Source organism: Squalius cephalus (genome assembly GCF_949319135.1).
Source record: "Squalius cephalus genome assembly, chromosome: 8".
NCBI classification, from domain to species: domain Eukaryota; kingdom Metazoa; phylum Chordata; class Actinopteri; order Cypriniformes; family Leuciscidae; genus Squalius; species Squalius cephalus.
In genome coordinates this window covers 42,027,919-42,048,070 of record NC_137129.1, presented here as the reverse complement: position 1 = coordinate 42,048,070, position 20,152 = coordinate 42,027,919, and the positions used below count along the sequence as shown (strand labels likewise).

Sequence of the window (20,152 nt, the reverse complement as noted above, 5' to 3'; positions counted from 1 at the left end):
CGTGTGTGCGTGTGTGCGTGCGTGCGTGCGTGTGTGTGTGTGTGTGTGTGTGTGTGTACAGGTGCATCAGCTCTGCTCCATTCAGCCAATCAGCACAGTCAGTGCAAGTCATGTGACCCTCGGCCAGCCGCCTGCATATCCAATCAGTGCAACTCAAACTGCAGCGTATCGAGAGTCTGCCCGAATCCACAGGACATCTGCGCCGCTGTCTGGTACGACACACACACAACCACACACACATGAATCACTGACGTGTTCAAACACGATCTCATCACTTCACACCATAGAGTAAAGCTTAGAGAAATGAACACGTCCCAAACACATCTTTCTTAAAGGTGCAGTGTGTGATATTTAGGAGGATCTGCTGACAGAAATGCAATATCATATACATAACTATGTTTTCAGTATAAAGACCTTACATAATGAACCGTTATGTTTTTATTAGGGCTGTCAAAAGATTAATCGCATCCAAAATAAAAGTTTGTTTTTAATAATATATGTGTGTGTACTGTGTATAATTAAATTTGTATATATAAATACACACACATGCATGTATATATTTAAGAAAAATGTGTTATTTATATATAAAAATAAATATATTTATATATAATATAAACTATATAAATATACAGTATATGTATGCAAATATTTCTTAAATATATACATGCATGTGTGTGTATTTATATATACAAAATAATTATACACAGTACACACACATATATTATTAAAAACAAACTTTTATTTTGGATGTGATTAATCGCGATTAATCTTTTGACAGCCCTAGTTTTTATTGCCATTTCTCTCTACACACACCGCGGGTCCCCTTACACCGATCTTTAATGGACGCACACTAACCTGTACACTGCTGCATTATGGGAAGAGAAGTGCATCGTGAGCTTGTTTAGCTTTCACAGCAGAGTGAGCGTTACAGCAGCTTTACTGACACAGGACACTACCGTTTCTCTTACCGTAGAAAATACTGTGCTTTACTGTGTTTTAAATTACATGTGAAAGCACTCGAAGAAACTGAATTGACATACTATTATAGATTTCATTATTTTATGTTAATCTTTTCAATTTGCATAGTTAAAGTTTTAGAACTTTAGTTTTTCTTTTCTTTTAATATTTTATTTAATTATTATGTATTTTGAGTGTTCATTTTTATATTTTCCATTTTAATTGTAGTTTGTTTTATAAATGTTGTGTTTTTATCATAGACTGTAAAAAAATATGGATGTAGTGTCCGTGACGTCACCCGTAGGTTTCTGAAGAGCATTTTTGAAGCCTAAAGTGGGCGGAGTCGGCCGTCGCCATCTTGGCCTCGCGTCACCTTGCGTCACTCCCGGATAACAGAAAATGGGCAAAGAGGCGGGGCGTGAGTGGAGCTGAGGAGCTGAAACCACGCTCACCCCTCGACGTAATCGAGTTAGCTCAGTTTTGGGAGGTAGCTGCTAATGCTATATGCTACTGAAAGTACCCTATGGAAAGTACCAAGTCTGCGACTGCACAGGGCCTCGCGCTAAAGTGACAGTTGATGTAAAGCCAATTAAAAGTTCCTGTTTTTGCCCTTCGAAATATTATAATAGTTAAAAGACATGGCTACAAAAGACTGTGTATCGTGATTCTGTACTATTCTGCTAGTTGAGAATGTATTATGCAGTAACTATTACTCTGAGAGAGTGTGTATGACAGTGATTTATGTGCATAACAGTTACAAGTCAGTCACTCTTTATAGTCTCCGTCAGCGCGGCATCGCTCGTCAAGTTCGTAGAGAGCTTATTCAGTCCATTTTAAATTCTGATTTCGGCGCCTCTCAAATGGGTTAAACCATAGATATATTACCTATGAAGTTCAAGTAAATGCGATAGAAATCCGCGCTCATTCAAGGATTTATTGCATGGACGGAGAAAGCGCCGACACCTGCAGGATTTCATCTGACGGTACATAAGCATATTATAATCAATCTGTTCCGTGAGAGCAGAACGAACGAGCCTTTATTTCTATAGACCTTTTTTAAATCTGAAAACTCCAAAAAGCAACGAAATTGTCAGACATCCATTAGTGCATGTTCACAGAGGAAAACAACTGAATACAGCGCTGGTTGTTCTCTCGAACGATACTCGACGACAACGACGGAATCCGAAGCCGTGGGCTAAGTAATGGGTGTATAAAATTATATGAAATAATCCCGAAAAAAGCACAAACACTGCAGAGATGGCAAGTTCAGCAGCTAAAATTTGCTGAGGTGAAGTGACGCGGCTAACAGCAGACAAACGGCTAGCATTGACATCAGCGGGAATCCACCTGTCACTCAAAAGTGGACACACCCTTAATTATGCAGAACTTTAAATATTAATCAACTAAACGGATGAGTTATAAAAAAATTCACCCCCCTCACAGTTGTTATGATGGGCAAACTTAGCTGTATAGACCAAAAAAACATACAGACACCAGGCTGTAAACACGTTTTTTTCTGCTGTAAAATTTGGCATTTTAACATGGGGGAGATACAGATTTGACTCACTTCTGACACCAGCCTCAAGCGGCCAGTCAATGAATTGCAGTTTAACTCACTTCCGTGTTGGTTTTAAGAGAGAGACGGGGAGGTTGCCGCTTGGTTTTTATAGGTTTTTTTTGTAAATGCGTCTATATAGTTTATTAATTTTTATTTAAATTTTTGTTATTGTAGAACATCAAGTTAAAACTTAGAAATATTTTAAATTTACTCTGTTAATGTTTATTTTATTTCAAGTAAAGGAATGTATATAATAAATATATAATATTTATAATGTAAGTGTATGGTAAAGGTGCATGATCCTGATGTCTGTCGTCCAGGTGGAGGGAGGCCGGGATGGTTACCGTGGAGACGATGTGTCACGACCCCGCGCTAGCGTTGCGCGGTGTGATGTTGCAGGATTACAGCGGATCGGAGTGTGTGTTGAGCATCACACAAACCCTGCGTGTGTGTGGCTGTACGGGACACGAGTGCAACGAGCGCCTGCTGCTGAGCAAACACACTGAAGAGGAGGACAAGATAGGTGTGTGTGTGTGTGTGTGTGTGTGTGTGTGTGTGTGTGTGTGTGTGATGGGTAGGTTTAGGGGTAAGGTTAGTGTAAGAAGAGAGAATATACAGTTTGTACAGTACAAAAACCATTACGACTATCGAGCCACCACAAAGATAGCGAACCAGACTTGTGTGTGTCGGAGTTAGTTTTGTGAGTGCAGACATGGTGTGTGTGTGTGTGTGTGTGTCGGAGTTATTTTTGTGAGTGCAGACATGGTGTGTGTGTGTTGGAGTTAGTCATATGTGAGTGCAGTGTGTGTGGTCTCCTATGCAAAAATATGCTATAATATTATCAGCACTGAATAGATATGTATTTGTGTGCATGTAGGCATTTCATATCTCTCTCTCTCTCTCTCTCTCTCTCTCTCTCTCTCTCTCTCTCTCTCTCTCTCTCTCTCTCTGTGTTTTTGCAGCGAGAGTTTTCTTTACATTACAAAATAACCCGTTCAAGCACGCTCAGCTCTGTAAGTTCTGTGAAATCGAATCCACGGTGTGTAACGGCATCGGCGCCTGTGAATCCTCCTGCGATGTCACCATGATCTGCGAGGAATCCTCGCAAGTGTGCGTCAGTTCCTGGTACGTCAACGCTAATCTAGAGTACACACACTTCCAGATCGACTAAATCTGAGCTCAGTTTCAGACACGGATCTCTTCTCAGTCTCTAGCGGAGACACACGTGAGATCACTGGAGTCTTTCTCTCAGGAGAAACTTCTGAGTATCTGGTTATTATATTTAAAGGTGCAGTGTGTGATTTAAGCAGCATCTAGTGGTGAGGTTGCAAATTGCAACCAACAGAAGTTACGGTGGCCGACAGGAAGTGATGTCGTCGTCTGAGACAGCAGAGAGTAGCCAGTTAAAGGTGAACTAAGTAACTTTTTTACCTTAACTGAACAGCTTCAGAGTCATTGGAATGGTTATATTACTTATATCGGGTTGAATGGTGGTCGTTTCGCACCCCCCTGGTGCCCGTGAGCGGAAAATCCGCACTTGCAACTTTGAGCCGGCGGGCCGCCGGCCGGCGCGTCAGGAAGTATCGCGTGATATCAGGTCTCGCGATGTAAACAATTGCTTTACGGCCAAAAGAAATCTGCTAAAATGTTGTCATTATTGCGCTCCCTCACGCTGTTCGAACCCGAATGAAGAAGACGTTTTAAAGAATGTCCCATCTGCTTTGATGTCATTGATCTATAGCCTCTGGTGTCTGAGAATTATGGAATTAATTTTGTTCCAATAATAATGAACGTAACTTTTCAAGAAACTAATTAAAATATAAATTGAAACTGAATAAAACATCTTTGAAACTGAAAAAGAATAAATCGCAGGCAAATTTTTTTACTTCGTTTTTAATACACTGCATGTTTTGCTAACTATTTCTCATATTGTGTTCGCTGATCTGAACTTACAAATGCGCTTCCAGAGATTTAATTTACGCTTCTTAAGTTTTCGTTTACGCTCCCAGAGTTTTCGTTTGCTGTTCTGACACATTTCTCTCGTGGGGGCGGGGCTAGTAGCAGTGTGTTCTCATTGGCTACTGAGGTTTTTATTGACAGCTTCTTGACCAGGAAGTGAAGACGTCAGTGCTGTGTTTATGTGTGGATTTGAGCGTCTGTAAGCACAGCTTTCTATTTCATTTTAATGATATTAAGTTAGGTTTGTTTTTTAATTTTATCTGTATTTACCTGCTGCTACTACTTTGTCGACAGAAGCTTTCAGGAGCACAAGAGATCTATTCAGTCTATTCAGGTGTAATTGTACATTAAAGTACTGTATAATGCTTAAAATATTGTATAGTGTCCAATGTTTTCGGAGAATATTTGTTTATTCCTGATGATTCTTTTGCATGTTAGGCTCTGATTAGGTTGAGCTGTTACAATTTAAAGAGAATACTAGCAAACGTGTGTGATATGTTCAGCCGTCAAGAAAGTTTCACTTCAGGTAATCAAGGTTGGCAACCATGGCCATCACACTACTCATTGTTAGCATGATATACATTTACACCATCAAAATTAATTATCACTTAAATAAGAGGAATTTAAACAATATGAAAATTACAATCGTGGCCTGCTGTCAGATACAGACCTCAAAGGGCATTTCATTACATAAGTCACACAAAGAATGTTCTTGTTGCCATTTTTTTTTTTTAAATTGATAATTGTATTGAGTTATTTCATTTAATTAATTCTATCTTCTAAGATTTAAAATTGTAAATATATTTTAACAATCATCAACCATTTCAATTGTGACTTATACAACCAGTTAAATATGTAATTGAAAATATGAATTCAATTAAATTTACATTCTTTATTGTCACTAAAGCATATACACAAGTATCAGAGTGAAAGTCTTGGATGCAGTTATGTTGTGACAGGAAAGACCAGAATTCACAAAACATTAACTGCATAATATACATGTAATGCACAGTATTCTCATGATATACATTACTATACAAAATGCACAATTACAAATACAGAATACATTTAAAAAATTCATACATTTTAAATGTTGCAATGATTCTTTGAACAGTTCCCGTTGCAGTACAATAGCAAAGCACTGCAGTGACTCGATACAAGTAACAAAGCACTGCAGTGACTGGACACAAGCAGTACAAGGATAGTCCACCCAAAACATGAGCATTCTCTCATCATTTACTCCTTCATGCCATCCCAGATATATATGTCTTTCTTCTTCACATAAACATAGACAAAGATTTTTAAGGAAATAATCCATCTCTGTGAGTCCATAATACAAGTGGATTGTAACCCTTGTACGTAAGACAGTTGGTCGGAAGTGATTTTTCGCATGGATTACCGTCACGCTCACTGTGTGTGGTTTTTAAATCGTCTTTAGGACTCGCAGAGATGGATTACTTCCCTTAAAATCTTGATTCGTGTTTATCTGTAGAAAGAAAGTAAAATTCATCTGGGACAGCATGAGGGTGAGTAAAATAAGAGAGAATTTTATTTTTGGGTGAACTATCCCCTTAACATTCATTTGCTGTTGGTATGCTAATCCAAGATCAGCATAGACTAATAAGAATAAAGTGCAACCTCTTGTGTACTTGTGAACTGTGTTTGTTTTAATCTAGAGGAAATTAAAATATTTGCTAGTTTATATTAAAATAAAATAAATCAGGTGTCTGAAGATCAAGATCCCAGTCATTCAAAGGTGATGTGTCTGAACAGAGTAAGATTATTGTCTGACAGGGACAGTGGATCTCTGGTACTATCACTCCATCCTCTGTGTCAGCATCAGAATTTTGTTTATGGACAAGTTGCTCCACTTCCTGGAAAATGAGAGAGGAAATGTATTATAATCTAACAATACAAACTACTTTGAACTCCCACATACAGTAACAAGTTGCAGATTTAAAATATTTTTCCAAACAAATTATATAAATGTTTTAAGGCATTTTACAGTACTGTCTTAAATATTTACATTTATCATCTGTAATACTGTTGTGTAACCAGTAGATGGCTGTATAGCCCTATATATAAACATATATCCATGGCTGTGTATTCCCCAGTTGCTGGATGTTTTCAGTCATAATTACTTGCATGTATTAAGGTTTTAATTTGGACATATATTTATTATTAAATACTATTAAAGATTAAGCATTTTTCTCAGAAATGTTCATTTGAAGTGCAATTTTTGGCATTATTATTAGTCAAATATGGACACAGAAAAAGCATTTACTCATACTAGCTACATATAATAGCTTTATCTATCAGTCATCTTTATCACACAAAAGTAATCAGATTAAATAATTTCTAAATAATTAAATAATTTTCAAGATTCAAAATAATTGAGTGTTTATTATTATGAACAGAGACGTGTTCTGTGGTCAAGTCGTTTCTCTCCTCTTTCAAAAACTGCATCGCAAATTAATCAGCAATTGAGAAATTCAGGTTTAAATAGCTTTATTGGCATGGTAAAAAAAAAAGGCTTTACATTGCCAAAGTTGAATCAGGCAGTGATTGACAGCGCTCTGGTCCAATGGCATCGGTCATTGACTGATACAGTACTTTTTGTACTTTAGGCTACAGTACAGATACTGTACAGTACTCTAGCCCAATGTTGTTTGGGGTGGCTGGGGGGAAATATGATCTAATCGAAGACTGTAACCGAATGTAGATAAACAAGTCATGTAATGATTGGGCTAACAGTTAAATCAAGACAACACAGCTCAGCTGTATAATGTTATGGGCTCTCACTGAGCTCTAAAATGACTCTCCACCTGAAAAAAGCCAGTACTGTATTATAAATAGTATTAGTATATTATTGATTAAAAATAAATAAATCTGACTTACCACGAGTAGGCTATCCAGTATCCTGATAGCGACGATGGCTAATGATAATGATAATGATTCGTCTGTAGGCTACTATTCCTTCTATAAGAAATCATCTCAACAATATAGTGTAGTAGCAAAAAAATACAGATATAAACTTAATATCATTAAAATGAAATAGAAAGCTGCGCTTACAGACGCTCACATCCACACATAAACACAGCACTGACGTCTTCACTTCCAGGTGAAGAAGCTGTCAATCAAAAACTCAGTAGCCAATAAGAGCACACTGCTACTAGCCCCGCCCCCACGAGAGAAATGTGTCAGAACAGCAAACGAAAACTCTGGGAGCATAAACGAAAACTTCAGAAGCGTAAATGAAATCTCTGGAAGCGCATTTGTAAGTTCAGATCAGCGAACGAAATATGAGAAATAGTTAGCAAAACATGCAGTGTATTAAAAACGAGGTCAAAAAATTTGCCTGCGATTTATTCTTTTTCAGTTTCAAAGATGTTTTATTCAGTTTCAATTTATATTTTAATTAGTATCTTGAAAAGTTACGTTCATTATTATTGGAACAAAATTAATTCCATAGAGAATCACCAACGACTTTTTACAACAGTGTTGTCAAATATCTATTCCGAAGCTGTGGGGGGAGCTCTAGAGAGAAACCTGCGAGCAAAAAGCGAGAATACAGCGAAGAAATCCCGAAACTACTGAGCCCTGCTTTAAGCAATGAGGTTTTTTACAAAAATAAAGTAAGAAATTATGTGTACTTAATTATTCAGTAAAACGGTATGTTATTGTGAATATTATTGTCACTTGTTCATCATTGTGTCAGTGTTTTATTCGCTTCTTTGCACGAAGAACAACATAGTGACGAAAGGCGTTTGTCCGCTCAGGGCCACCGTAGAAACATGTTGATGTAAGCGGACCCGCGGTGTGTGTAGAGAGAAATGCTCATTCTAAGCTAATAAAAACATACCGGTTCATTATGTAAGGTCTTTATACACCACTGAAAACATAGTTATGTATATTATATTGCATTTCTGTCATCAGATCCTCCTAAATATTACACACTGCACCTTTAACTGAAACCAAAAACGCAACAAAATTACTAAAACTTGAAATATATCATGCAACTGAATGATTACCGTATTCATTATCCATGACGATACGTTACTAGGTATCGTTTTAATTTTAATGATTCTGATTCCAATTTCAAATAAGATAAAAAAAATAAAATAAAAACACAGAGATATCATTTACATTTAGTCTTATTGCAAAACATTTAATTGTAGCTGAATATCACGAACAAAAACAGAAACTGTAATCAAATTTAAAATAACACTGCACTTTATTAATAAAATATACATTACAAATATACTTACCAAAGTTATTCAGTCAAGAGCAAGTGAATTTTCTCATTGTCTTTTGTTGTTTGATTGTTATTTATTATTTAACCCTTTGGTGCTCTTCGCGTGCCGGTCAAAAATGACTGAATTTTTTATTTTATTTTTTCAATGAAATGAGTATACTATATTTTAGTTCGATAATGTTTTTTATTTAATATTTTGTATTTTTAGGGGATTTTATGGTACAGAATTATATTTACGCTGCATTTATAATCCATTTATTCTCTTTTTGAGCATAGACCTGAAAATTACATTTCCAACTTAAACTGTGGTAAATCTTGAATGTTTTAAAGCAGACTTAAGTTTGATCTCTTTTCAAAGACTATACTTGGCAGATTATCGCCGAAGTGAAAAAAGTTTTTGAAGTAAAACAAGTTTACGTTTTTTGTTATGAAAAATTGGCAAGAATACTATTTTCAGTTTTTATATGAATGATATATTTTCAAAAAAGAACTTTTTTATATTTATTATATATTTTCAAAACACATTTTACTCTAAAACTGTGAGAAAATAAAAGCCATAAATCTAAACCAGTTGTGTTCAAAATGTGAGCTTTATATCTCAAAAATTGCAATACCGTCAGTTTCCACTAGATGAAATTCATATCCCATTAATTTCAAATGCGCTCATTTCTGACCGCGAGGAGCACAAGTGTGACTATTGTTTTCAGGACCATTTAGCCTGTTTGAATCATGTCCATGATTTTTGTGTGTGTGTGTGTTCACACAGCAAGTGCCAAAACCTTTACCAAGTTTCGTACCATTCCGATAAATTTTATTTATTTATTTTTGTTCAAAAATGACGGAAGAGCACCAGAGGGTAAATATCATCACTGTCTAGACGTTTGTTCTTCAGTTTTGTTCACTCTATGTGAACTCTTGTGTGTTCTTCCAGTCTGAATGAACGAATGTCGACCACGACTTTGTTAATCAGGAAATGGTTTCACTGTGATTCAGGAAATCCTGTCTGACTTCCACTTAATCCCGCGGGAAATAGTTCCAGCCAAACTCTGAGAATGAAAATAAATAGAAAAATCTGAAATATTATTCCAATATAAAATGTCTCGGGTTACGACTGTAACCCTTGTTCCCTGAAGAGGGAATGAGACACTGCGTCATTGAAAATGACTCTTTGGGGACGCTCCCTTAGCGTGCGCCTCTGAAGTATGAATGAAACTAATCCAATCCTGATTGGTGTTGTGTCATGACTTAACATGTGACGGCATACCCGGATGCATAAAAGTGACGCCGGCACACACACACATTAGCCTCGCGATGAAGCAAGCCGCTCCTAGGCATCGAGGGGCATGGCAGGACAACGCAGTGTCTCGTTCCCTCCTCAGGGAACAAGGGTTACAGTCATAACCCGAGACGTTCCCTTTCTTAGGGAACTCAACACTGTGTCGTTGAAAATGACTCTTTGGGGAACGAATGCCCACTAGGCCATGCACTGAAGAAGGATCAGTGAAACTGATCTCAGGCTCTCAGCTAGGACGAGAGCACATGTCCGCCAGGCGTACAAGGGAGGTGCAGACTATAAAACCTGATAAAAGTGTGCGGGGTAGCCCAACCAGCTGCCTCACAGATCTCCTGGAGGGGCACTCCCGAGAGGAGGGCTCTAGAGGACACCATGCCTCTAGTAGAATGAGCCCTTATGGCCAAAGGTGAAGGCAAATTGCGCACCTTGTAGGCCTACTTATGGTTTGTTTAGCCGTGAGCCCCTTATTAGGTGACCCAAAACACACTACAGTAGGTCCGACCTCCTCCAAGAAGAGGACCTCTCAAGGTAAATACTCGGAACTCTGACTGGTAGAGCAAGGAACCTCTCCTCTTCTGCCGACACATTCGATGGAGGATGAAATGCTTGCTGGACCATGGACCTAGCCATGTTAGATTGCACTTAAGGCACATAGCTGGGTCTCGGATGCAGGATGGCCTTAACTCCGCCGGGGGCAAACCCCAAGCAAGCTGGCGTTAATGCCAGGGCTTGGAGATCTCCCAGTCTCTTTAAAGAAATAGCTAAGAGAAAGGCTATCTTGAACGTCAGGTCCTAGGCGAAGCTGACTGGAGGGATTCGAAGGGAGCCAGGGATAGCCCTTCGAGAACCACTGCCAAGTACCAGGAAGGAACCCTGGACCTGACTGTCGGTCTCATCCTCCATGTACCATGGAGAAATAGTATGACCAGTTGGTGCCTCCCCAAAGGCCCAACATTCAGTGGTGCATGGAACGCCGCAATGTCAGCCACGTATACCTTACGTGTGGACGGGGAGAGATTTGCAGAGAAACGATCTTGAAGAAACTCCAGAACTGAAGCCACTGGGCAGTTAACTGGACCTAACTCATGTTCTCTACACCAAGTGGAAAAGCATTCCACTTGAGGCCATATAATCTCCTAGTAGACAGAGCCCTAGAGATAAGTATGGTTTCAACCACCCCAGATGATAGACCAGCATTTAGGTACTGAGCCCCTTCAGAGGCCAGGCCTACAATTTCCACAGCTCCGGGCAAGGATGGAATGTAGTGCCCTGTCAGGAGTGAAATTAAGTCCGAAAACCATACTCGGGCCGGCCAAAAGGGGGCTACCAGAAGAAGACTGATGCCCTCCTGACAGACCCTCTCCAGGACTCCCAGGAGCAGAGCGATCGGGGGAAAAACGTACAGGCAAGCCTCGGCCAGGCCTGTACCATGGCATCCAACCCCAGCCAGTGAGTGAGGGAGAACCAAAGTGGACAGTGGGACGTCCCTCGAGACACGAACAGATCCACTTCCATTGGCCCAAACCTCTGCCATATCAACTCCACCACCTCTGGATGGAGTCTCCATTCCCTGGGCCTCAGCCCCTGCCTCGACAGGATGTCTGCTCCCTGATTCTGATCCCCCAGGACATATATTGCTCTTATAGATAATATTTTCCCTTGGGACCATAAAATAATCTGATGCGCCAATCTGGATAGAGGGAGCGATCTGAGTCCCCCTTGTTGGTTCAGATAAGCTACCACTGATGTATTGTCCGAACGTATCAAGACGTGGTAACCTTTGATGTCTGGGAGGAAGCTCCTCAGAGCCCTGAACACATCCAACATCTCTAGGCAATTTATATGCCAAGAATGATAATGGTCCTGCCACAGACCCCTGGCAAAGCGGCCGTCCATGACCGCGCCCCAGCCAGTGAAGGAAGCGTCTGTCAAAATGGTTTTCCGGCGACATGACGCCCCTAACACTTGCCCTTGGGACAAGAACCAAGGTTTCTTCCATATTAATAGGGAACAAAGGCATCTGCGCGTAACCTTTATTATACGGAACGGATTCCCCTTGGGGGAAAACCCCTTGGATTTGAGCCACCACTGAAGGGGCCTCATGTGAAGAAGGCCCAAAGGAATTATGTTGGATGCCGCTGCCATGGGCCCAGCAGTATTTGAAGTTGCTTTACAGTGATGGCCTGGCCTAGCTTTATCCTGGACACCATGGCCAGGATGGATTCGATACGCGCGGGAGACATACGTGCCCGCATCATAACCGAATTCCATACCACGCCCAGAAAAGTAGTTTTCTGAGCTGGTTCTAACACACTTTTCTAAGTGTTGAGTCTCAACCCCAGGTTCTGAATGTGGCCAAGGACGACATCTCGATGCCAAACTGCCATTTCTCCAGACTGGGACAATATGAGCCAGTCATCGATATAATTCAGTGTGCGGATACCCTGAAGCCTCAGTGGATCCAGAGCTACATCAATACACTTAGTGAACGTGCAGGGAGAGAGTGTTAGGCCGAACGGAAGAACCCGATATTGGTACGCTTCGCCCTGAAAGCGAACCTCAGGAACCTCCTGTGACATGGAAGGATGGAGACATGAAAATAGGCATCTTTTAGATCTATCGTGACAAACCAATCCTCGGATCTGATTTGATTCACGATGATGGGAATAGTGAGCATCTTGAACCTGAATCTCCTCAGAGAACGATTCAACTGCCTCAAATCTAAAATCGGCCTCAGCTCACCATCCTTCTTTGTAACTATAAAGTACCGGCTGTAAAACCCGGACTCCCTGTCTGGTAGGGTAACAATTTCTCTGGCCCCTTTGACCAGTAGAGTCTGTACCTCTTGTTCCATAACCTGGGCCTGTTCTGGAACCACTGCAGTCGGTACCACCCCAGCAAACTTGGGAGGTCGGTGACCGAACTGCAGTCTGTATCCATATTTTATAATATTCAGGACCCATATAGATATATTCGGAAGTCGTTGCCATTCTTCTACAAAATCTACTAAGGGAACCAGCCCCTCGAGACTGACCTCGGGTGTTTTTAGAGCACTATTCTCGACCTCCTGAGGCGGAGTACCGGCAGGAAAAAGTCAAGAAAGATTTTGTGACCATAGTCGGTGCCCTGTTGCAAGCTTTTGGGGCGAACGCCATGGTGAGGGCTCCCCAGAGGAGAGTCTCTTTCGGTTTCGTTCTCGACACCCTGAAGCGGAGGACCGGCAGGGACTAATCGAAAACAGTTTCCAATGTGCGGACGTGAACACTGCCTGGCCACAAGCCTTTTGGGCGGGCACTACAGTGTGCATTCGCTGAAAACTGATGTGTCCCGAAGCGTACTTGACGCTGGATACAAACATCGATTTCCTGAGGGCTCCGCGGAGGAGCGATTCTCGCTCGTCTCTCCACGGGGGGGGACAGCCATCTTCATCTCGTTTCATCTCGTCATCTTCATCTCGTCATTTTTGACGTTCGCTGCTCATCATTTTAATTCCTCAGAATTAAATGCAGCCAAAAACACTGGATAAGTGAAACACGGTCTGGATGGTAGGCTGAATTAAAATATTTAACTTCTTAAAGTCAGATAATATATTCCATCATTAATTCCATCATTTTGATTCCATAGAATTAAATGCAGCCATAATCACCAGACAATACTGTTTTAATATTTATTTATACGGTCTCGTAATCTACACGCTGCCTCGGCAAACGTGAGATTCGAGCCGTTACAATATATTTGGCTTTCAAGTCATCAACAACACCAAATAAGACAAACAGTTTCACAGAGAACGCTTGCTGAAGAGCGAAAGTTAATGTGTGTGTGTGTCGGCGTCAATTTTATGCATCCGGTTATGCCGTCACATATTACGTCATGACGCAACACCAATCAGGATTGGATTAGTTTCATTCATACTTCAGAGGCACACGCTAAGGGAGCGTCCCCAAAGAGTCGTTTTCATCGACGCAGTGTTGAGTTCCCTACGAAAGGGAACAGCTGTTTTCTATGTGAATATATATTAATATATAGTAAAGTGTAATTTATTCCTGTGATCAAAGCTGAATTTTCAGCATCATTACTCCAGTCTTCAGTGTCACATGATCCTTCAGAAATCATTCTAATTTGATGATTTGATGCTCAAGAAGCATTTAGGATTATTATCAATGTTGAAAGCAGTTCATAATTTGGTGGAAACTGATGCATTTTATCTTTCAGGATTCTTTGATGAATAGAAAGTTCAAAAGAACAGCATTTATGTGAAATATAAATCTTTTGTGACCTATAAATGTATTCACTGTCACTTTTGATCAGTTTAATGATTTTACTGAATAAAAGTATTAATTTATTTCACAAAAACAATCTCACTGACCCCAAGCCCTTGAACATATATATGTTTGACTGACATGGTGGATTTTTAAACGGACACACTTCTGGTAACCGTCCACATGTATCATCTCAAAACGAGTAAATAAAAGCTGATCATTTGCGTCTCCTTTAAAGGTGCAGTCTGTAAGAATGGCAACTAGTGGTTGAAATAGGTAATGCAGTCAAAATTAGGGATTGGCGTTTTTCAAAAATATTGCATTCGAATATTCGGGCTCATAAAAATCAAATATTAGTTTATTAAAATGACGTTTAACGAAAAATATGTTATTTTTTTAAGTGTAAGTTTTTGTCACCATTTCTGAAGAAGCTTTACGATTAGGCAATAAACACAACAAGCTTACAATATATGTTAAAGTTTTCTTTTAGTTGAAAACATTAAACATTAGGCCTACGTGTAAACATTAAATATAAAGAACAAAAGCATTAAAGCTCAAGCAGCGCGAACGGAAACGCCTGATAAAGCAGACCGCGCCACATATCGTACAGAACGTACACATACACTTGAGTCATAATGATTATCGTGTTTATATAGTTTCACGTTTATGTTGAGAAAAATAATCTCCACATGCAGGAGCGCCGCCAGCACTTTATGCGCTGACAGACGTTTCAGAGACACAGATAACTTACCTTTGTGTTTCTGAAACGATAACGGTGTTTCTAACAGCACTTTGCGTTTTCTGTTCTTAAACCTGTCTCCCTCAACGAAAGTTAAATGAAGTATATGTCTCAAAATCATTTGCTATTAGATAAGTTATCATCTCGGGTCACGCGGGGTCCAGCTGTGCTTGCCCGCAGTCGTGAACGCAGTGATGGACAGCTGTCTTTCCTCAACGACTGCTGTTTGGATTTCATGTGATTTCTCACTGTGGTGATGATATTATAACTCAGTTTCATTTCATTTTGTAATTCCAAACTCCGCGAGGCAGACGACAACATGTGATCAAATACAAACAACTTGTTAACACGCTCCACAGCGCCACCCAGTACATTTCATTATTACTGCGAGTTAGTGCTTGGGATTTATCATGGATGCACTGCATTTACGGCCAGCAAAGCAACATTGTAAAATTCTAATAGTATCTTATTTTCAAATAATAATTACAGATCGAATATTAAAAAATTTGATTTCAAAATTCTAAATATCGGAGATCGTCGTTTCTCCCGCCTCCATTGACTCGACGCTCACACGGGTCTCCAGTTCGAGCAAACGCAACAGGAACGAGCGCAATGGACAATGAAAATTAGCAAACTGGCAACATACATTATCACACACACCAAAATAATAACACACATTCCAGCCTGGAAACGCACATTAAAGTAACTGGCTGTAGAAGTGTTTTTCAGAGAAACAAGAATGTTAATTTTGCACGTTTCCTCGATATATGCAAACATATTATGGTATTTTTATGCTTTAGTAGAGTGAAAAAGTCACAGACAGCAGCTTTAATATTAAAGTATGATTGTCCTGATCTCCTGATGTCGATGCTGTGTTTCAGGAGGAGAAGCAAAGGGAGCGCGATCATCGAGATGGTGTGTCACGACCCAGCGCTGCCGTTTCGCGGTCAGTTCCTGAAGGACTTCAACAGCAGCATCTGTGAGATGAAGCGAGTGAAGGGCGCGGAGGACGAGTACGTCTGCTCCTGTAATGCAGAGGAGTGTAACGGCCGGCTCATCTTCACTGACGGTCAGTCTCACAGGCTCTTACACACTCTCAAGTCAAGGCAGCTTTATTTATAGAGCGCTTTTCACCGCGAAAAAAGTGACATTGGCAATAAACCAAAACTCACTCAGTGACAGAATGGAGAAAAAGAAAACCTTAACAAAAAAACCTTAACAAAACTCAAAGGCTCTGAGGAACCAGAAATGGTTCATCTTTTACATTGCTGTGATAAAACCCTTTTAATCTGACCGATGCTGGTGAGAATGAAGCTATAGGTTTATATTCGCCACGTCGGAAGAAAAACAAATGTGGGTGGGTCATCCTCCAATTATTATTATTTTTTTACTGGAATAGATTAGGGGTGTTCCTGAAGTTCCCGAAATCTCTATGCAATAATGAGTGAAGTGAATGAGTGAGAGCATGGGCGTCGGAAGCAAAGAAAATGTGGGTGGGTTGACTCATCCTCCAGATTATTTTTTACTGGAGTAGATTAGGGGTGTTCCCGAAAGCCAGATACCTTATCTAAAATCTTTATGCAATAATGAGTGAAGTGAATGAGTGAGAGTAAAAATGAAATGAGCGCAAATATCTGTCTATGCGTGCATCTCTCTGAAATCAGAGCTTGGCAAGAGTAATATCAACTGTTATTCAAGTTATAACAGTTTACTAAATCACTGTCAATCAGTGACTTAAATCAATAGGCTACTACATCATATACCGTATTTTCCGGACTATAAGTCGCACCTTTTTTCATAGTTTGGCTGGTCCTGCGACTTATAGTCAGGTGCGATTTATATATCAAAATTAATTCAGACTGAGATGAACCAAGAGAAAACATTACCGTCTACAGCCGCGAGAGGGCGCTCTAGTTGGCGGAGTTGTTCAGAAGCGACACCAAGGATGAAGAAAATGATGTGGAATGAGATCGCAGGAGCTTGGTGAACTTGTTTACTGGTAACTTGCTTGTTGGACTCGCTGGCTTATGCTAATTCAGCCTCCCAGGTATATGTTCTTTATGCTATTGTGTAGCTGAATAACTGTTAATGTGTTGCGTTAACACACCGGACACCTATTCAGCCTGTTGTTCTGTGTGCTACTGTGTAGTTGAATAACTTGCCTTTCCAGATTAAATGTCTGTTCTTGGTCTTGGATTTTATGAAATAAATTTCTAAATAAATGCGACTTATAGTCCAGTGCGACTGATTTATGTTTTTTTCCTCTTCATGACGCATTTTTTGACTGATGCGACTTATACTCCGGAGCGACTTAAGGCCTGTTCACACCAAGCACGATAACTATAAAGATAACGATAAAGATAACTATATATGCGTCCACACCAACGACCGATAACGGTCTTTTTATTCTAAGCACGCGCGCGCCCGGATGATCCAGATCCATTTTAAATGCGCGAGACCTTTAAATTAGAATGGATTCTGATTGGCTGTCAGTGTTTTATCGTTCGACAGCTGGAAAAAAATCGTTCTGAAAGTGATCCCAACGATATCGTTCCTCATATCTTTATCGTTATAGTTGTGGTGTGAACTCTGTCATTCTTTAATATGGAGAACGATTTTTAGAATTATATCTTTATCGTTATCTTTATAGTTATCGTCCTTGGTGTGAACGGGCCTTTATAGTCCGGAAAATACGGTACATGTTCTACGATATGATTTTGTATATTATTATACTGTAAGTATATTTAAATGATTTAAGACTTGTACAATATGATAGGCTACTCGAATGAATGGAATAAGCACAGCACGATCACAAATCAAACAGCGTGTTAATTGCCGTCTCTGCAACCAAACCAGCTCTAATAACCTATATAATCAACTAACATTCATATACATTAATAAACTATCCCGCCTTCTAAGTAAAAGAGCCAATCGCTGATTGGTCGATCTGTTAGACGCTCCGGTTCCCAAAGGAACCTGAGATCATGGACAGAAACATAAATGGACACAGCGACCCCACTGGATTCAATGGAGAAAAGTGAAGTCAATTAGAAGCTCTTCTTCCTGATGGCTGAGCGACTGCACAGACTCAAACTGAGCTTGACGACGTAGATGTGACGTGAGCAACCCGTCTGTCTTCTAGTAGCTGTGCCGAGAGAAATCTGAATCATTCCCTTCCGAAACTTGCAGAGACGGAGAGTGTGAGTAGGAGCTGTCCATGAGCAGGAGCAGGAGAAACTTTTGCTAAGTATTCTGATTAATTATTTTGTCATTTTGCCTCCACGTCCCCCCGATTGCCCGCGAGCTTCTCCTCCTGTCCATACGGTAATTCTCTACTGTGCGACAGAGAGTCGCGTGGTTATGACACAATCGTTAGCCTATTTTTACAAAAACTGCTTCTACGGGGCCATAGCGTAAGATACAAGGTAATGGAGCCTTTTATACATTTTCGTGTTTCTTTAGAAGTAAATAATGGACAAATGGAGTCTTTAAACGCCTCAGATGTGAAGTTATTCGCTGTCAATGGGATGCTAACAGCAGGTGATGGTCTGCTAATCAATGGCGGCGCCCGGGGAAGCTTCAGTTTTTTATGAAACATTGGACCCCTGCCTGAGACTCGCGCAATGGCTCGTCTAGCCTGAAAAGTAAGGGTTTGGTGGAAATTAGTGTAGCAGCGTTAATGGGTTCCGGCGCCCATAGCGCAAATCTGTCTATGTGTGCATCTCTCAGAAATCAGAGCTTGGCAAGAGTAATATCAACTCAAATTGGCTACTACATCATATTGTCACGGTTTATGAATTCACTGTCTCCTTTCGTCTCGTCTTGCATTGTGTGTGTGTGTGTGTGTGTGCATGTGGGCGGGGTCGATGATCGCTGCAGCTGATCAGCTAACCCTATTTAGTCCCTCTGTTTTCACTCTGTCTTTGTCAGAGCGTTGTGGTGTTTCCCCGGTGTGTGATCCTGTTCCTGTTCCCGTGCTGTTCGTTGGATTGTGGATTTTCTTCGTGTCTTCGTGACTGACGTCTGTCTGGATTCCCACACTTCTGCACTGGATCACCGCGCACTGCCACCGAGGATTGACTGCACTGGATCACCGAGCACCACCACCGTGTTGTGTCCACATCTATTCCCTTTGCCAAATAAAGCGTTTACTTGCACTTGCATCCAGCCTCATGATTGTTACAGATATACATGTTCTACGATATGATATTGTATATTATTACATGGCTTGGCTGAATTCCAATGTAGAATGCGGTCTGTTATTTCTTTATAACAGACCGCTGCGAAGTATAACAGACCGTTGCCATGAAAAACAGCGCGTTGCTATGGACGCGGAACGGACTATTTTCTTTGGCGGAAGCAATACAATCGTTTTTAAATCAATAAACTCCTTTTTAAATAAATAATTTGTGTCAAATTATTTATTTATTTTGTAGGTAGCCATGTAATAAGCGGGATAATGTATAGTGAGCCGGTTGTTATAGTGAATAACAACCCCTTCAGGCTGATTCAAGATCCCTCCGCTTCGCGTCGGGATCCCGTTCAGCCTGTCGGGGTTGTTATTCACTATAACAACCGGCTCACTATACATTATCCCTTACTTATTGTATGTATATTTAAATGATTTAAGCTTTTTTACAATATATACTCGAATGAATAGAATATAAGCACAGCACGATCACAAATCAAACAGCGTGTGTCCGTCTCTCAGCAACCAGCTCTAATAGCCTATAATCAACTAAGATTCATATACATTAATTACTACTTGATATGTCTATTTAAATGTTTTAAACTTCGTATGTCCATAGGAACCTGAGACTCGTGCTTAGGACAGCACATGCGCATAAGTAAGGGTTTGTAATAGCCTAAGCCAAGTGGAATGGATTTGAGCAGCAGCGTGGAAATCAGCGCTGTAGCTAAAACGCGGAATGGAGTTTAATTTATTAGGTCATTCCTCAAGTGGAACGGATTTGACTGACCAGTGACTGAAAAGTGAGCAGATATTTGCGCTGAATTAGAGATGGTAAAAGTGAGTGGGTCCATATCATGTCTTGTCCCACCCATATAGAATGGTTCCGACGCCCATGGGTTAGAGGAATAGTTAAGTTAGGTTTACTTAAAGGGATACTTC

The 20,152-nt window shown here is 40.3% G+C and overlaps 1 protein-coding gene across 1 annotated transcript in view; it reads left to right on the top strand.

Annotated features, from left to right (window-relative positions):
• LOC307163723 (uncharacterized protein) overlaps positions 1–19,417 on the top strand; it is a 29,822-nt gene extending 10,405 nt beyond the window's left edge. Inside the window, exons 2-6 of the mRNA XM_079879940.1 lie at positions 62–212; positions 2,836–3,038; positions 3,478–3,640; positions 15,903–16,090; positions 18,952–19,417. Coding sequence (XP_079736066.1) covers positions 62–212; positions 2,836–3,038; positions 3,478–3,640; positions 15,903–16,090; positions 18,952–19,037 — 791 coding nt within the window. The 3' untranslated portion in view covers positions 19,038–19,417. The remainder of the gene's footprint in view (positions 1–61; positions 213–2,835; positions 3,039–3,477; positions 3,641–15,902; positions 16,091–18,951) is intronic.
• Positions 19,418–20,152: the final 735 nt, after the last annotated feature.